Here is a 24,435-nt window from a genome sequence, read left to right as displayed (position 1 = left end):
TGCATTCCTGAATGAGATTATGGGTGTCGATGAGAGACGGCTCCCGGAGAAGATTGCGAGGCCTGGGCCCGACAAGCAGCTCGGCCTGAGTCGGTCCACACACCTGCGCCGCACCGACATCCACTGAGGTAGGGCAAGGGTCGGCCAAGATTCCGCCCTCCGCCTGAGGAGGGGATTCCTGGCCTGAGGCGATCATGTTCCAGACTCTCAGTAGGTCCTGATAGAAGCCGGGCAGACTCTGCAAAGCTGCACGGCTGACGCCCGCCGGTGGTAGCCGCATGTCTTCGTGAAGACAGCAGCCCCTCCGGAGGAAGAATGTCGCCAACACGTGCCACCTGGGAGGGTGCTCGGCGTACAGGAATCTCTGCAGAGTCCTGAGTTGGGGAGCCGCCAGTCGCATTCGAACGCACACCAACGACTGTCCAACCTCTCCCACTGGGAGAGGCAAGACCGCTGCAGAGACCCCGTGTTTCCTGTTGCCCCAGAAGAAGTCCACTAATTTCCTCTGCATTCTCGCTACAAACGGGACAGGTGGGGCCAAGGTGACTAATCCGGTACCAAAACATGGAGGCCAACAGCAGGTTTATGACCACCACCCTGCCTCGATAGGACAGAACCCTGAGAAGGCCTGACCAGCGCCCCAGCCGGGCCATGACTTCCGTCTCCAGGTCCTGCCAGTTCTCCAGCCAGGTCTCCCCAGAAGGAATCAGGTAGACTCCCAGATAGAGGAGACGTCTAGTGCTCCACTCAAAAGCTCTCATCTCCTCCGGCAGACAGTCCACCTGCCACTGACCCACTTAGTGTCCGGAAAATTTCGCCCAGTTGATCCTGGCGGAGGATGCCGCTGAAAAAACTTCTTGGCATTCGCGCATCCTCCGCAGGTCACTGGGATCTGTCATCATGAGGAGTACATCATCGGCGTAGGCCGAGAGGAGGACCTCCATGTCCGGTTCACGCAGGACCAGACCTGTCAGCCTTCGCCGTAGGAGGCTCAGGAATGGATCAACACAGATCGCGTACAATTGACCGGACATGGGGCATCCCTGACGTACTCCTCTCCTGAAGGGAATGGACGCTGCCAGTGATTTTAACAAGGCACTCTGCGGCAGAGTATAGGAGCCGAACTCGGGCCACAAAGTGTGGTCCGAGCCCAAAGGCCTGCAGAGTGCCCTCCAGGAAACTGTGGTCTACCCGGTCAAACGCCTTCTGCTGGTCAAGAGAAAGAAACGCTGCCGGGGACCCAGTCTCTTGGTGCAGGTGGATCAGGTCCCGTACTAGGTGGACATTGTCCTGGATGGAGCGGCCCGGGACTGTGTAAGATTGGTCAGGATGAATCACCTGTCTCAGTACTGAACCAAGACGGTTGGCCATTGCCCGTGCGTGGATCTTGTAGTCCGCGCACAAGAGGGAGACCGGGCGCCAGTTCTTTAGCAGGCGAAGGTCTCCCTTCTTGGGCAGTAGGACCACAACAGCTCTCCGCCACGAGAGGGGCACTTCCCCGGTGGCTTGGTTCTCCCCTAGAAAAAGGCTGTAATCAACCCGCAGGACACCCCAAAAAGCCTGATAGAACTCCATTCTCGGACCATCTAAGCCAGGGATCTTATCGCCCCGGAGTTGCCGAAGGGCAGTGGACAGATCCTCCCGAGTCAGGGGGGCGTCCAGACGCGCTGCGTCCTCTGGCTTGACGTTTGACAAATCTTCCCAGACCTCATTGCATGCCTTTGCATTTGACGGATCTGGTGAGAATAAGGACCGATAGAAAGTGTGGACTTCTTTGATAATTTCGTCAGGATCCGTGATGGAGGAGCCAACAGCAGCCAATACCTCCACCAGCTGCTTTTGAACTCCCCGCCACTTCAGGGAGATTCAATCTGTGTCTGACTCGGAGTGAGATTGATGGGACGATATGGATGTGGCTTCACACTGTGTCTGACCCCCGGGTGTGTCTGAAAGATGGTGTGGAGGGAGGTTCATTGTGTGTACAACAAAATGAGTGTGTGATGGTACGATGCAGAGACAGATTCACTCTGTGTCTCACCATGGCAGGTTCTGATGAGATAGTTTTGAGGGAACTTCTCTTTGTGTCTGACCCCAGGAGTGTGTGAAAGGACAATGTGGAGGGAGATTCACTCTGTGTCTGACCCCGGGAGTTTCTAATGGGAGAAGTAGTGGGTACTTCTCTCTGAGTCTTACCCCGAGTGTGTGTAATGGGACGATGTGGAGGTAGCTTCATACTTTCTCTGACGCCAGGAGTGTGTGGTGGGATGGTGAGGGGTGAGATTAACTATGTGTCTGACTCCGGGAATGTGTGATGGGACGGTTTGGAGTGAACTTCTCTCTGAGTCTGATCCTGGGAGAGTGTGATGGGACGATGCAGAGGGAGATTCATTCTGTGACTCACCCTGGGAGTGTGTGTTGTGTTGAAGTGGAGGGATATTCACTCTCTGTCTGATCCCAGGAATGTCTGATGTGATGGTTTCAAGGGAGCTTCACTCTGTATCTGACCACAGGTGTGTGTGAAGGGACAGTGTGGAGGGAGATTCAATCTGTGTGTGACCCTGGGAGTGTGTGGTGGGAGAAGTGGCGGGAACTTCTCTCTGTGTCTTACCCAGGGAGTGTGTGATATGACGGTATAGGGGGAAAATTACTCTGTGCCTGACCCCGGGAGTGTCTGATGACATGGTTTCAGGGGATCTTCACTCTGTGTCTCACACCAGGAGTGTGTGATGGGACAGTGTGGAGGGAGATTAAATCTGTTGTGTGACCCGCAGTGAGTGTAAAGGTACGGTTTGGAGGGAGATTTACTCTTTGTCTGACCCCGAGATTGTGTGATGGGAAGTGTGGAGAGAGATTCACTATGTGTCTGACCCCAGAACTGTATGAAGGGACAGTATGGACGGAGATTCACTTTGTGTCTGATCCCGGGAGTGTGTGAAGGGACAGTGTGGAGGGAGATTCACTCTGAGTCTTACCCTGGGTGTGTGTAATGGGACGATGTGGAGGTAATTTCATACTGACTCTGACCCCGGGAGTGTGTGATGGGACAATGAGGGGGCGGGATTAACTATGTGGCTGACTCCGTGAGTGTGAGATGGGACCGCTTGGAATGAACTTCACTCTAAGTCTGACCCCGGGAATGTCTGATGGGAGGATGCGGGGTTAGCTTCACTCTGTGTCTGTGCCGGGGGAATCTGTGATGGACGGTGTCGAGGGTGCTTCACTCTGAGTTTGACTCCAGGAGTGTGTGATGGTACAATGCAGAGGAATATTCACTCTGTGTCTGACACCGGGAATTTGTATTGGGATGGTTTTGAGGGAGCTTCACTCTGTGTTTGACACCAGGAATGTGTGCTGATTCAATGCAGATGGAGATTGACTCTGTGTCTCTAGAGTGTGTGTTGTGACGGTCTGGAGGGAAATCTAATCTGGGCCTCACCCCGGGACTGTCTGATACGATAGTTTCAAGGGATCTTCACTCTGTGACTGACACCGGCAGTGTGTGATGGGACAGTGTTGAGGGAGATTCAATCTGGGTGTGACTTCGGGAGTGTGTGATGGGAGAAGTGGAGGGAATTTCTCTCTGAGTCTGATCCCGGGTGATGGGACGAAGCAGAGAGAGATTCACTCTGTGTCTCACCCCGGGAATGAGTAATGGGACGATGTAGAGGTAGCTTCATACTGTATCTGACGCCGGGATTTTTGATGGGACGGTGAGGGGTAGATTAACTATGTGTCTGACCCCGTGAGTGTGTGATGGGACCGTTTGGAGTGAACTTCTCTCTGAGCCTGATCCCGGGAGTGTGTGATGGGACGATGCAGAGAGAGATTCATTCTGTGCCTCACCCCGGGAGTGTGTGTTGTGATGTTGTGGAGGGTGTTTCACTCTGTGTCTGCCCCCGGGAATGTCTGATGGGATGATTTCGAGGGAGCTTCACTCTGTTTCTGACCACAGAATTGTGTGAAGGGACAATGCGGACGGAGATTCAATCTGTGTGTGACCCTGGGAGTGTGTCATGGGAGAAGTAGAGGGAACTTCTGTCTGATTCTTACCACTCGTGTGTGTAATAGGATGATGTGGAGGTGGCTTCATAGTGTCTCTGATCCCGTGAGTGTGTGATTGTACGGTGAGGGGGGAGATTAACTATGTGTCTGACTCTGAAAGGATGTGATTGGACGGAGGGCAGATAGATTTACGATGTCTCTGACTCAGAGGGAGTTTCTGATGGGATGTTAAGGAGTGAACTTCTCTCTGAGTCTAATCCCAGGTGTGTTTGATGGGACGATGCAGAGGGAGCTTCACTCTGCGTCTCACCCCTGGAGTGTGTGATGGGACGGTGTAATGAGATTTTCACTCTGTGTGTGACCCTGGAGTGTGTGTTGTGACAGAGTAGAGGGAGAACCACTCTGTGTGTGACCCGGGAATATCTGATGGGATAGTGTGCAGGGAGATTCAATCTGTGTGTGACCCCCAGAGTGTGTGATGGGACGATGTAGAGAGAGATACACTCTTTGTCTGCCCCAGGAGTTTCTCATGGGATGGTTCTGAGCGATTTTCACTCTGTGTGTGACACCGTGAGTGTGTCATGGGACACTGTGGAGGGTGATTCAATGTGTGTGTGACCACGGGAGAGTCTAATGGGAGAAGTGGAGGGTACTCCTCACTGAGTCTGTCCACGCGTGTGTGTCGATGTGAATGATCGATGTGGTGGTAGACTCATAATATCGCTGACCCCTGGAGTTTGTGATGGGATGGTGAGGGGGGAGATTAACTATTTGTCTGACTCCGTGAGTGTGTGATGGGACGGAGGGTATGGATAATCACTCTGTGTCGGACACGGAGAGAGTGCGATGGGATGGTGTGGAAGGGAGCTTCACTCTGTGTCTGTACCCTGGAGTGTGTCATGGGACGGTTTGGAGTGAACTTCTCTCTGAGTCTGATCCCGGGAGAGTCTGATGGGACAGGGTGGAGGGAGGTTCAATCTGTGTGTGACCCCGGGAATGTCTAACGGGAGAAGTTGAGGAAACTTCTCTCAGAGTCTTACCCTGGGTGTGTGTAATGGGACGACGTGGAGGAATTTTCATACTGTCTCTGACCCCGGGAGTGTGTGGATGGGACGGTGAGGGGTATATTAACTAAGTGTCTGACTCCGTGAGAGTCTGATGGGACCGTTTGGAGTGAACTTCTTTCACTCTGATCCCGGGAATGTGTGATGGGACGATGCAGAGGGAGATTCATTGTGTGTCTCACCGCGGGAGTGTTTGTTGTGATGGTGTGGAGGGAGATTCAATCTGTGTCTGACACTGCGAGTGTCTGATTGGATGGATTCGAGGGATCTTCACTCTGTATCTGACCACAGATATGTGTGAAGCGACAGTGTAGAGGGAGATTCAACAAGTGTGTGACCCCTGGAGTGTGTGATGGGAGAAGTGCAGGGAACTTCTCTCTGAGTCTTATCCTATGTGTGTGTAGGGACGATTTGGGGGTAGATTCATACTGTCTCTCTCCCCGGAAGTGTGAGTTATGATAGAGTGGAGGGAGATTCACTCTGTGTGTGACCCGGGAATGTCTGATGGGACAGTGTGGAGGGAGATTCAATCTGTGTGTGACCCCGGGAGTGTGTGATTGGACAGTGTGGAGGGAGATTCGATCTGTGTGTGACACTGGGGGTGTGTGATTGGAGAAGTGGAGGGAACTTCTTTCTGAGTCTTACCACGCGTATCTGTAATGGGATCATGTGAAGGTAGCTTCTAACAGTCTCTGTCCCTGGGAGTGTGTGATGTGGTGGTGAGGGGTGAGTTTATTTATATGTCCAACTCCGGGACTGTGTGATGGGCCTGTCGGAGGCAGATTCACTCTGTGTCTCATCTGTTGTGAGTCAGAAGGTATGGTTTGGACCGAGCTTTACTCTTTGTCTGACCCCAAGCGTGTATGATGGGACAGTGTGGAGGGAGATTCACTCTGTGTGTGACCCTGGGAGTGAGTGAAGGGACAGTGCGCAGGGAGATTCAATCTGAGTCTGACCCCAGGACTGTCTGAAGGGACAGTGTGGAGGGAGATTCTCTCTGTGTCTGCCCCTGGTGTTTCTGATGGGATGGTTTCGAGGAAGCCTCGCTCTGTACCTGACCACAGAAGTGTGTGAAGGGACAGTGTGGACGGACATTCAATCTGTGTGTGATGAGAGAAGTGGAGGGAACTTCTCTCTGATTCTTACCACTCGTCTGTGTAATGGGATGATGCGGAGGGAGCTTCATTATGTTCCTGATCTCGGGAGTGTGTGATGGGACGGTGAAGAGTGTGATGCCGTCTGTGATGGAATGTTATGGAGGTGCCTCCACACTGTGTCTGACCTCGGGGTGTATCTGATTGACGGTGTGGAGGGAGCTTCATTCTGTGTCCAACAACAGGAGTGTGTGATGGCGCGATGCAGAGGGGGATTGACTCTGTGTCTTACCCCTGGAGTGTGTGATGGGACAGTGCAGAGGGTGATTCAGTTTGTGTGTGACCCCGTGAGTGTCTAATGGGAGAAGTGGTGGGAACTTCTCTCTGAGTCTGACCACGTGTGTGTGTCGATGTGGATGGTAGCCTCATAATATCTCTGACCCCTGGAGTGTGTGATGGGACGGCGACAGGGGAGATTAACTATGTGTCTTCCTCCGTGAGTGTGTGATGGACGGAGGGTATGGAGATTCACTCTGTGTCTGTCTCGGAGGGAGTGCGATGGGATGGTGCGGAAGGGAGCTTCACTCTGTGTCTGTACCCTGGAGTGTGTCATGGGACGGTTTGGAGTGAACCTCTCTCTGAGTCTGACCCCGGGAGTGTGTGAATGGACAGTGTGGAGGGAGATTCAATCTGTGTGTGACCCCGGGAGTGTGTGATGGGAGAAGTGTTGGGAACTTCCCTCTGAGTCTGACCACGTGTGTGTGTATTTGGACGATGTGGAGGTAGCCTCTTACTGTCTCTGACCACGGGAGTGTGTGATGGGACAGTGAGTGGTGAAATTCTCTATGTGTCTGACTCAGGGATTCTGAGATGCGACAGAGGGGAGGGAGCTTCAGTCTGTGTCTGTACCCTAGAGTGCGTGAAGGGTCAGTTTAGACTGAACTTCTCTCCGAGTCTGATCCCTGGAGTTTGTGATAGGATGACTCAGAGGGAGATTCATTCTGTGTCTCACACTGGGAGTGTCTGATGGGATGGTTTCGAGGGGGCTTCACTCTGTATCTAACCACAGATGTGTGTGAATGGACAGTGTGGAGGGAGATTCAATCTGTGTGTGACCCCGGGAGTGTGTGATGGGAGAAGTGGAGGGAACTTCTCTCAGAGTCATATCCTGGGTGTGTGTAATGGGACGATGTGGAGGTAGATTCATACTGTCTCTCTCCCCGGGAGTGAGTGATTGTACGTTGAGGGGGGAGATTAACTATGTGTCTGACTCCAACAGTGTGTGATTGGACGGAGGGCAGATAGATTTACGAAGTCTCTGACTCAGAGGGAGTCTGTGATGGGATGTTGTGGAGTGAACTTCTCCCTGAGTCTAATCCCAGGAGTGTTTGATGGGACGATGCAGAGGGAGATTCACTTTGCGTCTCACCCCTGGAGTGTGTGATGGGACGGTGTAGTGAGATTTTCACTCTGTGCCTCATCCCGGGAGTGTGTGTTGTGATAGAGTGGAGGGGGATTCACTCTGTGTGTGACCCGGGATTGTCTGATGGGACAGTGTGGAGGGAGATTCAATCTGTGTCTGACCCCGGGAGTGTGTGATGGGACGGTGTGGAGGGTGATTCACTCTATGTCTGACCCCGGGAGTGTGTGATGGGACGGTGTGGAGGGAGATTCACTCTGTGTCTGACCCCGGGCGTGTGTGATGGGACGGTGTGGAGGGTGATTCACTCTGTGTCTGACCCCGGGAGTGTGTGATGGGACGGTGTGGGGGGAGATTCAATCTGTGTGTGACTCTGGGAGTGTGTGATGGGAGAAGTGGCGGGAACTTCTCTCTGTGTTTGTATACCAGACGTGTGTGATGGTACGATGCAGATGGGGATTCACTGTGTCTCACCCTGGGTCTCTGTGATGGGACTGTGTTGTGAGAGTTTCACTCCGTTTCTCACCCCGCGAGTGTCTGATGGGATCATTTCGAGGAGGCTTCACTCTGTCTGACCCAAGGAGTGTGTGATGGGACAGTGTGGAGGGAGATTCAATGTGTGTGTGATGCGGCGGTTTGGAGTGAACTTCTCCCTGAGTCTGATCCAGGAAATGTCTGATGTGATGCTTTCGAGGGAGCTTCACTCTGTCTCTGACCCCAGAAGTGTGTGATGGGACAGTGTGGAGGGAGATTTAATCTGTGTGTGACCCTGGGAGTGTGTGATGGGAGAAGTGGAGGGAACTTCTCTCTGAGACTTACCCCGCGAGTGTGTGATGGGACGATTAGGGGGGAGATTAACAATATGTCAGACTCTGGGAACGTGTGATGGGTCTGTGGGAGGGAGCTTCACTCTGTGTCTGACCCCGGGAGTTTGTGATGGGATGGTTTTGAGCGAGCTTCAGTCTGAGTCTGACACCAGGAGTGTGTGATGGTACAATGCAGAGGAGATTCCATCTGTGTTTTACCCCGCGAGTGTGTGATGGGACATTGTGGAGTGACATTCATTCTGTGTCTGACCCCGGGAGTGTCTGATGTGACAGGCCATCTTGGGCCGTCTCGTCCGTGCTAAACTGTCACTCTCTACCATGTGTCCCCGACCTGGACTCACCCCTAACCCTCCATTCCTTTCCTGTCCATATACCTATTCAATTTTTTTTAATGACAAAATCAAACCTGCCTCTGCCACTGCTACTGGAAGCTCATACCCACAGCTACCACTCTCTGAGTAAAGAAGTTCCTCCTCGTGTTCCCCTTAAACTTTTGCCCCCTAACTCTCAACTCATGTCCTCTTGTTTGAATCTCCCCTACACTCAATGGAAAAAGCCTATCCACGTCAACTCGATCTTTGCCCCTCATAATTTTAAATACTTCCATTGTCCCCCTTAAACCTTCTACGCTCCAAGGTATAAATCCTAACTTGTTCAATCTTTCTCTGTAACTTAGGTGCTGAAACCCAAGTAACATTCTAGTAAATCATCTCTGTACTCTCTCTATTGTGTTGACATCTTTCCTATAATCCAGTGACCAGAACTTTACACAATACTCCAAATCTGGCCTCACCAATGCCTTGTACAATTGTAACATTACATCCCAACTCCTATACTCAATGCTCTGATTTATAAAGGCCATCATACCAAAAGCTTTCTTCAGCACCCTATCCACAAGAGATTCCACCTTCAGGGAACTATGCACCATTATTCCTAGATCACCCTATTCTACTGCATTATCCAATGCTCTACCACTTATCGTGTATGTTCTACTGCATTCCCTAATCCCCTACCATTTACCATGTATTATTTCAGTTCATCGGGTGCCGGGGGGCAGCAGTAACCCCAGGTCACTGTTTCTCCTCTAATGAGACTAAAGTCCGACAAGACAGGAAGTTACAGCGGTTTATTGATTTCATCATGACAAATGTAAATGAAACAATGTGTGAGCTGCTGACGTGCGGGAATAAATAAGCTGCTCCCGACTCACTCACAGTCACACACAATTAACTGACCGGCGACAAGGAGTGACCGGTTGAATAATCAGTCCCGTTTCTCACCGTCACTCTGCATCGGGGAACCGATGATTATAAAATCACACTTCCGGGCCGTGTCCGGGATCGCTGCAGATCCAGGGTCACTGCCGAGGGATTTGTCAATTTAACATCATTATATCGGCCAGGCTGCCGAATGCACCGTCCTCAGCAAAGGGGGCAAAAGTATTCTCTCCCGGGATCATCCCACCGCGGGACACCGATGTTCCAGACTGAGCCCCGGCCCCCGGGCTCTTCCTGTCTGGGTAATACTCTGGGGTGTCACGTGGGAGTCTCGAGCACGCACATCCGGAGAAGCTGCCTCGCCGGACAACAGGCGGAAATACGTCACGGCGGGACCGTTCCGAGCGACGCACAGCGCGAGACCTGAGCCGGTTGAGTTAAAACCGTTGGGAATCAGCCCTGGCGAGCGGCCGTTAAAGGTAAGGGCGGGAGTTAAAGGGTAGGGTGGGGATTCGGCCAAATGTCGCCATCCCGCGGGCGGGGATGTTCACACATTCAGATGTTCACAGATCCACCATCAGTCCGGGTCTGACTTCCTGCAAAGCTCTCAGTTCTTTCCCCCTGATCTCACTGAACTGATTGTCCCCCAGCCTGAAACAGATGGGAGAATAAAGATGAAATAAACAGATTACACAATAGTGTCAGTAACAGGGGACTGGGGTTAATGTTTCAACAACACTCACAGACAAATATCACCAGAAAACCCGCGGATCCGCTGATATTTTATCACATTGAACATTAACACAAACACTCACCAGATCCACTCCAGACTCGGGAGCGTCGGTATGAGGCGGCGGAGACCGGGGACAGATCGGTCTGTCAGACAGTTTGATTCCAGGTCCAGCTCCGTCAGTGATGGGTTTGTACTGAGAGCGGAGACGAGATCCTCGGCACCAGAATCTGTGAGACCGACATTGAACAGCCTGGAGATGAGAGAGAGTGAGGATGAAGGACACAGAGGGACAGGAGACGGTACAAATCCCCAGTGTTTATCAGTAACACAATTACTGATCACATTAATGTTCAGAGTCAGACACCCAGTGACTATAAACACAATCTCCCACAGTCTGGTACTTACCCCAGTTTCTGTATTTTACACTCCAGGTTCCTCAGAGCCGCAGACACCAGTTTCACTCCTGAATCTCCCAGTTTATTACCACTCAGGCTGAGCTCCGTCAGTGATGGGTTTGTACTGAGAGCGGAGGTGACATCCTCGGCCCCAGAATCTGTGAGACCGACATTGAACAGCCTGGAGATGAGAGAGAGTGAGGGTGAAGGACACAGAGAGACAGGAGACGGTGTTTATCAGTAACACAATTACTGATTTTTTTCTTCAGCACGACTGCGCAAGTCGGCCAGTGAGAACAGCGAGAAGAGTTTAAAAGGAAGACAGATTTACAGAACGAGCGTCAGAGGAGCGGGAGACAGAGTAGGAAGGCTTTGGCTCAACGGGGCTTCGGCGATAAAGGGTCGAGGCGAGGTAGGTTATCTGTTTACAATACAGACAGAGAGTATGTGTGTGAGACTGGTTTTCTGTGCTCGGTGTCAGATGTGGGAGATCCTGGAGACTCCCAGCCTCCTGGACGGCAACATCTGCACCCGGTGTGTCGAGCTGCAGCTCCTTAGGGACCGAGTTAGGGAACTGGAGATGCAGCTCGATGACCTTCGTCTGGTCAGGGAGAGTGAGGAGGTGATAGAGAGGAGATACAGGCAGGTGGTCACACCGGGGCCATGGGAGACTGAAGAAGTGGGTCACAGTCAGGAGAGGGAAGGGGAAGAAGCAGATACTAGAAAGTACCCCAATGGCTGTACCCTGTGACAATAAATACTCCTGTTCGAGTACTGCTGGAGGGGTAGCAACAACAGCTACACGTCTGGCACAGAGTCTGGCCCTGTGGTTCAGAAGGGTGGGGAAAGGAAGAGGATAGCAGCAGAGATGGGGGACTATAGTTAGGGTGTCAGACAGATGATTCTGTGGACGCAGTAAAGAAACTCGGATGGTAGTTTGCCTCCCAGGTGCCAGGGTCTGGGATTTTCTGTTCACGTCCAATATATCCTGCAGTGGGAGGGAGAACAGCCATGGCCGTAGTACATATTGGTACCAGTGACGTATTAGGAAAAGGGAAGAGGTCCTGAAAGCAGACTACAGGGAGTTAGGAAGGAAGTTGAGAAGCAGGACCTGTGCCACGTGACAGTGAGAATAATAATAGGATGAGGTGGAGGATAAATGCGTGGCAGAGGGAGTGGAGCAGGAGGCACGGATTCAGATTTCTGGATCATTGGGACCTCTTTTGGAGCAGGTGTGACCTGCACAAAAATAACGGGTTGCACTTGAATCCCAGGGGGAACAATATCCTGGCAGCAAGGTTTGCTAAGGCTACTGGGGAGAGTTTAAACTAGAATTGCTGGGGGGATGGAACCAAATTGATGTGATGGAGGAGGGGAAGGTTGGCTCACAAATAGAGAGAATTTGGAGACAGTTTGAAAGGGAGGATACGCAGGTGATAGAGAAGGGAGGCACTCAGTCCGATGGTTTGAGATGTGTCTATTTTAATGCAAGGAATAAAACGGATGAGCTTAGAGCGTGGATCAGCTCTTGGAGCTATGATGTCTTGGCCATTACAGAGACTAGGATGTCTCAGGGGCAGGAACGGCTACTTCAGATGCCAGGCTTTAATTGTTTCAGAAAGGACAGTGAGAAGGCAAAAGAGGTGGGGATCTCTGTTGATCAGAGATAGTGTCAGGGCTGCAGAAAATGAGGACATCATGGAGGGGTTGTCTACGGTGTCTCTGTGGGTGGAAGTTAGGAACAGGAAGGGGTCAATAACTCTACTGGGTGTTTTGTATAGGGTACGCAACAGTAACAGGGACATCGAGGAGCAGATAGGGAGACAGATTCTGGAGAGGAGTAACAATAACAGGGTTGTTGAGGTGTGAGATTCTAACTTCCCAAATATTGATTGACAGCTCTCTAGAGTGAGGGGTGTCGATGGGGTGGAATTTGTTAGGTGTGTTCAGGAAGGTTTCGTGACACAATATGTAGATAAGCCTACAAGAGGAGAGACTGTACTTAATCTGCTATTGGGAAATGAACCTGGCCTGGTGTCAGGTCTCTCAGTGGGAGAGCATTTTGGAGATAGTGATCACAATTCTATCTCTTTTACCATAACCTCACAGAGGGATAGGAACAGGCAAGCTAGGGATACCTTTAATTAGAGTAAGGGGAACTATGAGGCTATCAGGCTGGAACTTGTAAGCATAAATTGGATTCTGATGTTCTCAGGGAAACATACCGAAGAAATGTAGAAAATGTTCAGGGGATATTTGCATGGGGTTCTGAGTAGGTACGTTCCAATGAAACATGGAAAGGATGGTAGGGTACAAGATCCGTGGTGCACAATGGCTGTTGTAAATCTAGTCAAGAAGTAAAGAAGAGCTTACGAAAGGTTCAAAAAACGAGGTAATGACATGAATCTGGAAGATTATAAGGCTGGCAAGAAGGAGCATAAGAATGAAACCAGGAGAGCTGGAAGGGGTCATGAGAAGGCCTTGGCGGACAGGAATAAGGAAAACCCCAAAGCATTCTGCAAGTATGTGAAGAGCAAGAGGGTAAGACGTGAGAGAATAGGACCAAACAAGTGTGATAATGGAAAAGTGCGTATGGAACCGGAGGAAATAGCGGAGGTATTTAATAAACCATTTGCTTCGGTATTCATAACGGAAAAGGATCTTGGCAATTGTAGGGATGAATTGCAGTGGACTGAAAATCTTGAGAATGCAGATATTAAGAAAGAGGATGTGGTGGAGCTTTTGGAAAGCATCAAGTTGGATAAGTCACTGGGACCAGAAAGTAGAGCAGTGGATGTCGTGTGTATGGATTTCAGCAAGGCATTTGATAAGGTATCCCATGCAAGGCTTACTGAGAAAGTAAGGGGGCATGGGATCCAAGGGGACATTGATTTGTGGATCCAGAATTGGCTTGCCTACAGAAGACAAAGAGTGGTTGCAGATGGGTCATATTCTGCATGGAGTTTGGTGACCAGTGGTGTGCCTCAGGGATCTGTTCTGGGACCCGTAGTCTTTGTGATTTTTATAAATGACCTGGATGAGGAAGTGGAGGGTAGTGTTAGTAAGTTTGCTGATGACACAAAGGTTGGAGGTGTTGTGGATAGTGTGGAGGGCTGTCAGAGTTCACAGCGGGACACTGAACGGATGCAAAACTGGGCTGTGAAGTTGCAAATGGAGTTCAACACAGATAAGTGTGAAGTGGTTCATTTTGGTATGTCAAATATGCTGGAAGAATATACTGTTAATGGTAAGAGTTTTGACAGTGTGGAGGATCAGAGGGATCTTGGGGTCCGAGTACATAGGACACTCAAAGCTGCTATGCAGGTTGACTCCGTAGTTAAAAAGGCGTACGGTGTATTGGCATTCATCAGTCTTGGGATTGAGTTTAAGAGTCGGGAGGTAATGTTTAAGAGTTGACAGGTTATGAGGAGGATAGATCGAGTTGATGTGGATAGGCTTTTTCCATTGAGAGTAGGGGAGATTCAAACAAGAGGACATGATTTGAGAGTTAAGGGGCAAAAGTTTAAGGGTAACACGAGGGCGAATTTCTTTACTCAGAGAGTGGTGGCTGTGTGGAATGAGCTTCCAGTAGAAGTGGTAGAGGCAGGTTCGGTATTGTCATTTAAAGTAAAATTGCATAGGAATATGGACAGGAAAGGAATGAGGGGGTTATGGGCTGAGGGCAGGTCGGTAGGATTCGGTGAGAGTAAGTGTTCGGCATGGACTACAGGGGCCAAGATGGTCTGTTTCCGTGCTGTTATGGTTATATGGTTATATGTTGCAGCTATATAGGATCCTGATCAGACCACACTTGGAGTACTGTGCTCAATTCTGGTCGCCTCACTATAGGAAGGACATGGAAACCATAGAAAGGGTGTAGAGGAGATTTACAAGGATGTTGCCTGGATTGTGTAGCATGAGAATAGGGTGAGTGAATGCAGCCTTTTCTCTTGGAGTGACGGAGGATGAGAGGTGATTTGATAGAGGTGTACAAGATAATGAGAGGCATTGATCATGTAGATAGTCAGGTGCTTTTCCCCAGGGCTGAAATGGCTAGCACGAGAGGGCATACTTTTAAGGTGCTTGGAAGTAGGTACAGAGGAGATGTCAGGGGTAAGTTTTTTTTACACAGAGAATGGTGAGTGCGTGGAATGGGCTGCTGGCGGCGGTGGTGGAGGTAGAAACGATACGGTCTTTAAACTCCAGGAAGGCTACACGGAGCTTAGAAATATAGAGGGCTATGGGTAAAACCGAGGTAATTCTAAGGTAGTGACATGTTCAGCACAGCGTTGTGGGCCGAAGGGCCTGTATTGTCCTGTATGTTTTCTATGTTTCTTTGTTTCTACTGATCACATTAATGTTCATTGTCAGATACCCAGTGACTGTAAACACAATCTCCAACAGTCTGGTACTTACCAGAGTTTCTGTATTTTACACTCCGGGTTCATCAGAGCCGCAGACACCAGTTTCACTCCTGAATCTCCCAGTTGGTTCTCCCCAAGTCTAAACACAGACAGATTGATGAACAAAGTGATTCAAACCATGGGTCTGGGGGAATTTCTCTCACTTAGATATTTCAGGAAACATTAAACCCTTCAATAAATCACTGATCGGAGTTCCCATCACTGTCAATGCCCCTCACTGACCAGCTCCAGGGTATTCACCGAATGTCGGTAATTTAGACTGTCGGTGTGACCCTGTAAACTCCACATATTCTGTCCCATTCCCTGATAGAGAGAAAAGTGTTCCTGACCGAAATGCAAAATGTCAATTGGACATTTTGAAATAGACCCACCCGAGCTAATGAGATGGGGAAGAGAGATCCCACAGGAGGAAGGGGGATGGAGAGGAGATATCCCACAGGACGAAGGGTGATGGGGAGTAGAGATCCCAGTGGAGGAAGGGGGATGGGGAAGAGAGATGCCTCAGGAGGAAGGGTGATGGTGAATAGAGATCCCACAGGAGGAAGGGGGATGGGGAAGAGAGATCCCACAGGAGGAAGGGGGATGGGGCAGAGAGATCCCTCAGGAGGAAGGGGGATGGGGAAGAGAGATCCCACAGGAGAAAGGGGGATGGGGAAGAGAGATCCCACAGGAGGAAGGGGGATGGAGAGGAGATATCCCTCAGGAGGAAGGGTGATGGTGAATAGAGATCCCACAGGAGGAAGGGGGATGGGGAAGAGAGATCCCTCAGGAGGAAGGGGGACGGGGAAGAGAGATCCCACAGGAGGAAGGGAGATGAGAAAGACAGATGCCACAGGAAGAGGAGAAAGGGAACAGAGTCCCAACAACAGGAAGAGGGATGGTGAAGAGAGATCCCACAGATGGAAGGGAGATGGGGATGGTATAGATCACTGAAGAGGAAGGATGATGTGGATGATGATCCCACAAGAAGATTGGAGGATCGGGAACAGAGATCCCACAGGAGTATGTGGGATGGGTAAGAGAGATCCCACAGGAGGAAGGGGGATGGAGAGGAGATATCCCACAGGACGAAGGGTGATGGGGAGTAGAGATCCCAGTGGAGGAAGGGGGATGGGGAAGAGAGATGCCTCAGGAGGAAGGGTGATGGTGAATAGAGATCCCACAGGAGGAAGGGGGATGGGGAAGAGAGATCCCACAGGAGGAAGGGGGATGGGGCAGAGAGATCCCTCAGGAGGGGGGATGGGGAAGAGAGATCCCACAGGAGAAAGGGGGATGGGGAAGAGAGATCCCACAGGAGGAAGGGGGATGGAGAGGAGATATCCCTCAGGAGGAAGGGTGATGGTGAATAGAGATCCCACAGGAGGAAGGGGGATGGGGAAGAGAGATCCCTCAGGAGGAAGGGGAACGGGGAAGAGAGATCCCACAGGAGGAAGGGAGATGAGAAAGACAGATGCCACAGGAAGAGGAGAAAGGGAACAGAGTCCCAACAACAGGAAGAGGGATGGTGAAGAGAGATCCCACAGATGGAAGGGAGATGGGGAAGATATAGATCACTGAAGAGGAAGGATGATGTGGATGATGATCCCAGAAGAAGATTGGAGGATCGGGAACAGAGATCCCACAGGAGTATGTGGGATGGGTAAGAGAGATCCCACACGAAGAAAGGGGGTGGGGAAGAGAGAGCTCATAGCAGGAAGGAGGAAGGGGAAGGGAGATCCAACAGCAGGGTTTGGGAAGAGAGATCCCATAGGAAGAAAGGGGGTGGGGAAGATAAATCCCATCGGAGGAAGGGGGATGGGGATGAGAGATCCCAAAGAAGGATGTCGGATGGACGTGCTCTCCCAAAGGAGGGATGGGAAAGAGATAAACCAGAGAAGGAAGGGGGATGGGTAAGAGATTCCAAAGGAGGAATGGTGATGGGAAAGAGAGATCCCACAGGAGGAAAGGGTATGGGGAAGAGAGATCACACAGGAGAAAGGTTGAAGGGGAACAGAGATTCCTCAGGAGGAAGGGGGATTTGGAAGAGTGATCCAACATGAGGAAGGGGGATGGGTAAGAGATCCCACAGGAGGAAGGGGAATGGGGAAGAGAGATCCCTCAGGAGGAAGGGGGATGGGGAAGAGACATCCCACAGGAGGAATGGGGATGGGGAAGATAAATCCCACAGGAGGAAGGGGATGGGAAGTGAGATCCCACAAGAGGAAGGCGGATGGGGAAGAGGGATCCCTCAGGAGGAAGGGGGATGAGGAAGACAGATCCCACAGGAGAATGGGGGATGGGGAAGAGAGATCCCACAGGAGAATGGGGGTTGGAAAAGAGAGATCCCACAGGAGGATTGGGGATGGGGAAGAGAGATCCCACAGGATGAAAGGGATGGGGAAGAGAGATCACACAGGAGGAAGCGGGATGGGGATGAGAGATCCCAAAGAAGAATGTCGGATGGACGTGCCTTCCCAAAGGAGGGATGGGGAAGAGATAAATCAGAGGAGGAAGGGGGATGGGTAAGAGATCCCACTGGAGGAAGTGGGATGGGGAAGAGATCCCACAGGAGAAAGAGTGATGGGGAAGAGTTCCCACAGGAGAAAGAGTGATGGGAAAGAGAGATCCCACAGGAGGAAAGGGTATGGGGAAGAGAGATCCCACTGTAAGAAAGAGGATGGGGATGAGATATCCCACCGGAGGAATAGGAAGAGAGATCCCACAGGAGGAAGGGACACGAGAAAGACCGATGCCACAGGAAGAGGGGAATGGGAACTGAGATCCCACAAGAGGAAGGGGATTTGGAAGAGAGATCCAACATGAGGAAGTGGAATGGGTAAGTCACCCCACAGGAGGAAAAGCGATGGGGAAGTGAGATCCCACATGAGGAAGGGGGATGGGAAAGAGAGAACGCACAGGAGGATGAGGGATAGGGAACAGAGATCCCACAGGAGGAAGGTGGTTGGGAAAGAGAGATACCACAGCATGAAGAGGGGAAGGGGAAGGGAGATCCAACTGCAGGTTTGGGGAAGAGAGTTCCCACATGAAGAAAGGTGGTGGGGAAGATAAATCCCTTCAGATGAAGGGGGATGTGGAACAGATAGATCCTCAATATGAAAGAAGATGTGGAGGAGAGATTCCAAAAGAAGAGAGGGGGATGGGAACAGAGGCCCCACACGAGAAAGGGAGATGGTGAATAAAGATCTCACAGGTGAAATTCAGATGGACGAGTGATCACAAAGGAGGAAGAGGAATGGGGAAGAAAGATCCCGCTGGAGGAAGGAAGATGAGACAGACAGATGCCACAGGAAGAGCGGAATGGGAACCGAGGCCGAACAGCAAGAAGAGGGATTGCGAAGAGAGATCAGAGGAGGAGGTAGGGTGGACGAGCGATCTAAAAGCAGGAAGGGGGATGTGGAAGGATCACACAGGAAGTCTGGAGATGGGAAAGAAATCCCACAGGAGGAAGGGGGATGTGGAAGAGATGTCCCACTGGAGGAAGGGGGATGGGAAAGAGAAATCCCACAAGAGGAAGGGGATGTGGAAGAGAGATCCCACAGGAAGATGAGGGACGGTGCACAGAGATCATACGGGGGATGGGTGATGATTCGGAGAGATACCACAGGAGGAATGGGTTTGGGAAAGAGAGATCCCACAGGTTGTGTGGGCATGAGAACAGAGGACCCACAGGAGGAAGGGAGATGGGGAAGAGAGATCCCACAGGAGGGAGGGGGATGGGGAAGAGAGATCCCACAGGAGGAAGGGGGATGGGAAGAGAGATCCCACAGGAGGACGGGGGATGGGAAGAGAGATACCACAGGAGGACGGGGGATGGGGAAGAGGTATCTGACAGGAAGAAGAGGGACGGTGAAGAGAGATCATACAGGAGGACGGGGGATGGGGAAGAGAGATCCCCACAGGAGGAAGGGGGATGGGAAGAAAGATCCCAGAGGAGGATGGCGGATGAGGAAGAGTGATCCCACTGGAGGAATTGGGATGTTGAAGAGAGATTCCACAGGAGGAAGGGGGATGGGGAAGAGAGATCCCACAGATGGAAGGGAGATGGGGAAGAGATAGATCCCTGAAGTGGAAGGAAGATGTGGAAGGGAGATTCCACAGGAACATTGGAGGATCGGGAACAGAGATCCCACAGGGGTATGTGGGATGGGTAAGAGAGAACCCACAGGAAGAAAGAGGATGGGGAAGAGAGATCTCATGGTATGAAGGAGGAAGGGGAAGGGAGATCCAACAGCAGGGTTTGGGAAGAGAGATCTCATAGGAAGAAAGGGGGTGGGGAAGATAAATCCCTTCGGATGAAGGGGGATGTTTAACAGATAGATCCCTCAATATGAAAGAAGATGTGGAGGAGAGATTCCAAAAGAAGAGTGGGGGATGGGACAGAGGCCCCACAAGAGAAAGGGAGATGGTGAATAGAGATCTCACAGGAGAAATTCAGATGGACGAGTGATCACAAAGGAGGAAGAGGAATGGGAAGAAAGATCCCGCTGGAGGAAGGAAGATGAGAAAGACAGATGCCACAGGAAGAGCGAAATGGGAACCGAGGCCGAACAGCAAGAAGAGGGATTGCGAAGAGAGATCAGAGGAGGAGGTAGGGTGGACGAGCGATCTAAAAGCAGGAAGGGGGATGGGGACGTGTGATCCCACAGGAGGAAGGGGGATGTGGAAGAGATGTCCCACTGGAGGAAGAGGCATGGGAAAGAGAAATCCCACAAGAGGAAGGGGGATGTGGAAGAGAAGTCCCACCGGAGGAAGGGGGATGGGGAAGAGGGATCCCACAGGAGGAAGGGAGACGGTGTATAGAGATTATACAGGAGGAAGGGTGATGTGGAAGAGAGATCCCACAGGAAGAGGAGGGACGGTGCACAGAGATCATACAGGGGGATGGGTGATGAGTCGGAGAGATACCACAGGAGGAATGGGTTTGGGAAAGAGAGATACCACAGGAGGAATGGGTTTGGGAAAGAGAGATCCCACAGGTTGAGTGGGCATGAGAACAGAGGACCCACAGGAGGAAGGGGGATGGGGAAGCGTGCTCCCACAGGAGGAAGGGGGATGGGAAAGAGAGATCCCACTGGAGGAAGGGGGATGGGGAAAAGAGATACCACAGGAGGAAGGGGGATGGGGAAGAGAGATACCACAGGAGGAAGGGGGATGGGGAAGAGAGATCCCACAGGAGGAAGGGGGATGGGGAAGAGAGATCCCACTGGAGGAAGGGGGATGGGGAAGAGCGATCCCACAGGAAGTGTGGGGATGGGAACGGAGGCCACACAGGAGAAAGGGAGATAGGGAATCACACTCCTCTTGTGGGATCACCCTTCCCTCCCTGGTTTTAGATCACTCGTCCATACGACCTCCTCATGTGGGCTCTCTCTTCACCATCCCCCTTCCTGCTGTTGGGCCTCTGTTCCCTTTCCACTGTTCCTGCGGCATCTGTCTTTCTCATGTCCCTTCCTCCTTTGGGATCAATTCTTCCCCATTCCCCATTTTCCTGTGGGACCTCTCTTCTCTATCCCCCTTCCTCCTCTGGGATCTCTCATCACCATTCCCTCCTGTGGGATCTCCTCTCCCCATCCCTCTTCCTCCTGTGGGATCTCTCTTCCCATCCTTCCTGCTGTTGGATCTCCCTTCCCCTTTCCCATTCCTTCTTAAAAGAGTCCGCACAGGATGTGGGAGTATCCAACAGGAAGTGGTGGGTATTCGAACAGAGGCCCTACAGGAGTAAGGGGATGGGAAAGAGATCCCACAGGAGGAAGGGGGATGGGGAAGAGGGATCTGACAGGAAGAGGAGGGACGGTGAAGAGAGATCATTCAAGAGGAGTGGGATGGGGAAGAGCAATCTGACAGGAGGAAAGAGGATGGGGAAGAGATCATCCAGGAAGATGGCTGATGAGTCGGAGAGATACCACAGGAGGAATGGGTTTCGGAAAGAGAGATCACACTGGTTGAGGGGGCATGAGAACTGAGGACCCACAGGAGGAAGGGGGATGGGGAAGAAAGATCCCAGAGGAGGAAGGCGGATGGGGAAGAGTGATCCCACTGGAGGAATTGGGATGGGGAAGAGAGATTCCACAGGAGGAAGGGGGATGGGGAAGAGAGATCCGACAGGAGGAAAGGGGATGGTGAAGAGAGATCCCACAGGAGGAAGGGGAATGGTGAAGAGAGATCCCACAGATGGAAGGGAGATGGGGAAGAGATAGATCCCTGAAGAGGAAGGAAGATGTGGAAGGGAGGAAGGGAGATTCCACAGGAACATTGGAGGATCGGGAACAGAGATCCCACAGGGGTATGTGGGATGGGTAAGAGAGAACCTACAGGAAGAAAGCGGGTGGGGAAGAGAGATCTCATAGCATGAAGGAGGAAGGGGAATGGAGATCCAACAGCAGGGTTTGGGAAGACAGATCTCATAGGAAGAAAGGGGGTGGGGAAGATAAATCCCTTCGGATGAAGGGGGATGTTTAACAGATAGATCCCTCAATATGAAAGAAGATGTGGAGGAGAGATTCCAAAAGAAGAGTGGGGGATGGGACAGAGGCCCCACACGAGAAAGGGAGATGGTGAATAGAGATCCTACAGGAGAAATTCAGATGGACGAGCGATCACAAAGGAGGAAGAGGAATGGGGAAGAAAGATCCCGCTGGAGGAAGGAAGATGAGACAGACAGATGCCACAGGAAGAGGGGAATGGGAACCGAGGCCGAACAGCAAGAAGAGGGATTGCGAAGAGAGATCAGAGGAGGAGGTAGGGTGGACGAGCGATCTAAAAGCAGGAAGGGGGATGTGGAAGAGATGTCCCACTGGAGGAAGAGGCATGGGAAAGAGAAATCCCACAAGAGGAAGGGGGATGTGGAAGAGATATCCCACCGGAGGAAGGGGGATGGGGAAGAGTGATCCCACAGGAGGAAGGGAGACGGTGCATAGAGATCATATAGGAGGAAGGGGGATGTGGAAGAGAGATCCCACAGGAAGAGGAGGGACGGTGCACAGAGATCATACGGGGGATGGGTGATGATTCGGAGAGATACCACAGGAGGAATGGGTTTGGGAAAGAGAGATCCCACAGTTTGTGTGGGCATGAGAACAGAGGACCCACAGGAGAAAGGGGGATGGGGAAGAGAGATCCCACAGAAGGAAGGGGATGGGGAAGAGAGATCCCCCAGGAGGAAGGGGGATGGGGAAGAGAGATCCCACAGGAGGACGGGGGATGGGGAAGAGAGATCCCACAGGAGGAAGGGGGATGGGGAAGAGAGATCCCACAGATGGAAGGGAGATGGGGAAGAGATAGATCCCTGAAGAGGAAGGAAGATGAGGAAGGGAGATTCCACAGGAACATTGGAGGATCGGGAACAGAGATCCCACAGGGGTATGTGGGATGGGTAAGAGAGAACCCACAGGAAGAAAGGGGATGGGGAAGAGAGATCTCATGGTATGAAGGAGGAAGGGGAAGGGAGATCCAACAGCAGGGTTTGGGAAGAGAGATCTCATAGGAAGAAAGGGGGTGGGGAAGATAAATCCCTTCGGATGTAGGGGGATGTTTAACAGATAGATCCCTCAATAAGAAAGAAGATGTGGAGGAGAGATTCCAAAGGAAGAGTGGGGGATGGGACAGAGGCCCCACACGAGAAAGGGAGATGGTGAATAGAGATCTCACAGGAGAAATTCAGATGGACGAGTGATGAAAAAGGAGGAAGAGGAATGGGGAAGAAAGATCCCGCTGGAGGAAGGAAGATGAGACAGACAGATGCCACAGGAAGAGCGGAATGGGAACCGAGGCCGAACAGCAAGAAGAGGGATTGCGAAGAGAGATCAGAGGAGGAGGTAGGGTGGACGAGCGATCTAAAAGCAGGAAGGGGGATGTGGAAGAGATGTCCCACTGGAGGAAGAGGCATGGGAAAGAGAAACCCCACAAGAGGAAGGGGGATGTGGAAGAGATATCCCACCGGAGGAAGGGGGATGGGGAAGAGTGATCCCACAGGAGGAAGGGAGACGGTGCATAGAGATCATATAGGAGGAAGGGGGATGTGGAAGAGAGATCCCACAGGAAGAGGAGGGACGGTGCACAGAGATCATACGGGGGATGGGTGATGATTCGGAGAGATACCACAGGAGGAATGGGTTTGGGAAAGAGAGATCCCACAGGTTGTGTGGGCATGAGAACAGAGGACCCACAGGAGGAAGGGGGATGGGGAAGAGAGATCCCACAGAAGGAAGGGGATGGGGAAGAGAGATCCCCCAGGAGGAAGGGGGATGGGGAAGAGAGATCCCACAGGAGGACGGGGGATGGGGAAGAGAGATCCCACAGGAGGAAGGGGGATGGGGAAGAGAGATCCCACAGATGGAAGGGAGATGGGGAAGAGATAGATCCCTGAAGAGGAAGGAAGATGTGGAAGGGAGATTCCACAGGAACATTGGAGGATCGGGAACAGAGATCCCACAGGGGTATGTGGGATGGGTAAGTGAGAACCCACAGGAAGAAAGGGGATGGGGAAGAGAGATCTCATGGTATGAAGGAGGAAGGGGAAGGGAGATCCAACAGCAGGGTTTGGGAAGAGAGATCTCATAGGAAGAAAGGGGGTGGGGAAGATAAATCCATTCGGATGAAGGGGGATGTTTAACAGATAGATCCCTCAATAAGAAAGAAGATGTGGAGGAGAGATTCCAAAGGAAGAGTGGGGGATGGGACAGAGGCCCCACACGAGAAAGGGAGATGGTGAATAGAGATCTCACAGGAGAAATTCAGATGGACGAGTGATGAAAAAGGAGGAAGAGGAATGGGGAAGAAAGATCCCGCTGGAGGAAGGAATATGAGACAGACAGATGCCACAGGAAGAGCGGAATGGGAACCGAGGCCGAACAGCAAGAAGAGGGATTGCGAAGAGAGATCAGAGGAGGAGGTAGGGTGGACGAGCGATCTAAAAGCAGGAAGGGGGATGTGGATGAGTGATCCCACAGCAGGAAGGGGGATGTGGAAGAGATGTCCCGCTGGAGGAAGGGGCATGGGAAAGGGAAATCCCACAAGAGGAAGGGGGATGTGGAAGAGAAGTCCCACCGGAGGAAGGGGGATGGGGAAGAGAAATCCCACAAGAGGAAGGGGGATGTGGAAGAGAAGTCCCACCGGAGGAAGGGGCATGGGAAAGAGAAATCCCACAAGAGGAAGGGGGATGTGGAAGAGAAGTCCCACCGGAGGAAGGGGGTTGGGGAAGAGAGATCCCCCAGGAGGAAGCGGGATGGGGAAGAGAGATCCCACAGGAGGACGGGGGATG

At 51.7% G+C, this 24,435-nt stretch overlaps 1 protein-coding gene across 1 annotated transcript in view; it reads right to left on the bottom strand.

The window, feature by feature from the left end:
* Positions 1-9,516: 9,516 nt before the first annotated feature.
* The window catches only part of LOC132388476 (NACHT, LRR and PYD domains-containing protein 3-like), a 72,018-nt gene continuing 57,099 nt past the window's right edge, over positions 9,517-24,435 (bottom strand). The window contains exons 8-11 of the mRNA XM_059960814.1: positions 15,169-15,255; positions 10,763-10,933; positions 10,440-10,607; positions 9,517-10,275 (exon numbers count right to left, since the gene is read on the bottom strand). Of these exons, the coding sequence (XP_059816797.1) occupies positions 10,188-10,275; positions 10,440-10,607; positions 10,763-10,933; positions 15,169-15,255 (514 nt within the window). The 3' untranslated portion in view covers positions 9,517-10,187. The remainder of the gene's footprint in view (positions 10,276-10,439; positions 10,608-10,762; positions 10,934-15,168; positions 15,256-24,435) is intronic.

Source organism: Hypanus sabinus, unplaced genomic scaffold (assembly GCF_030144855.1).
Source record: "Hypanus sabinus isolate sHypSab1 unplaced genomic scaffold, sHypSab1.hap1 scaffold_333, whole genome shotgun sequence".
NCBI lineage: Eukaryota > Metazoa > Chordata > Chondrichthyes > Myliobatiformes > Dasyatidae > Hypanus > Hypanus sabinus.
This window is presented reverse-complemented; position numbering and strand designations above follow the sequence as displayed.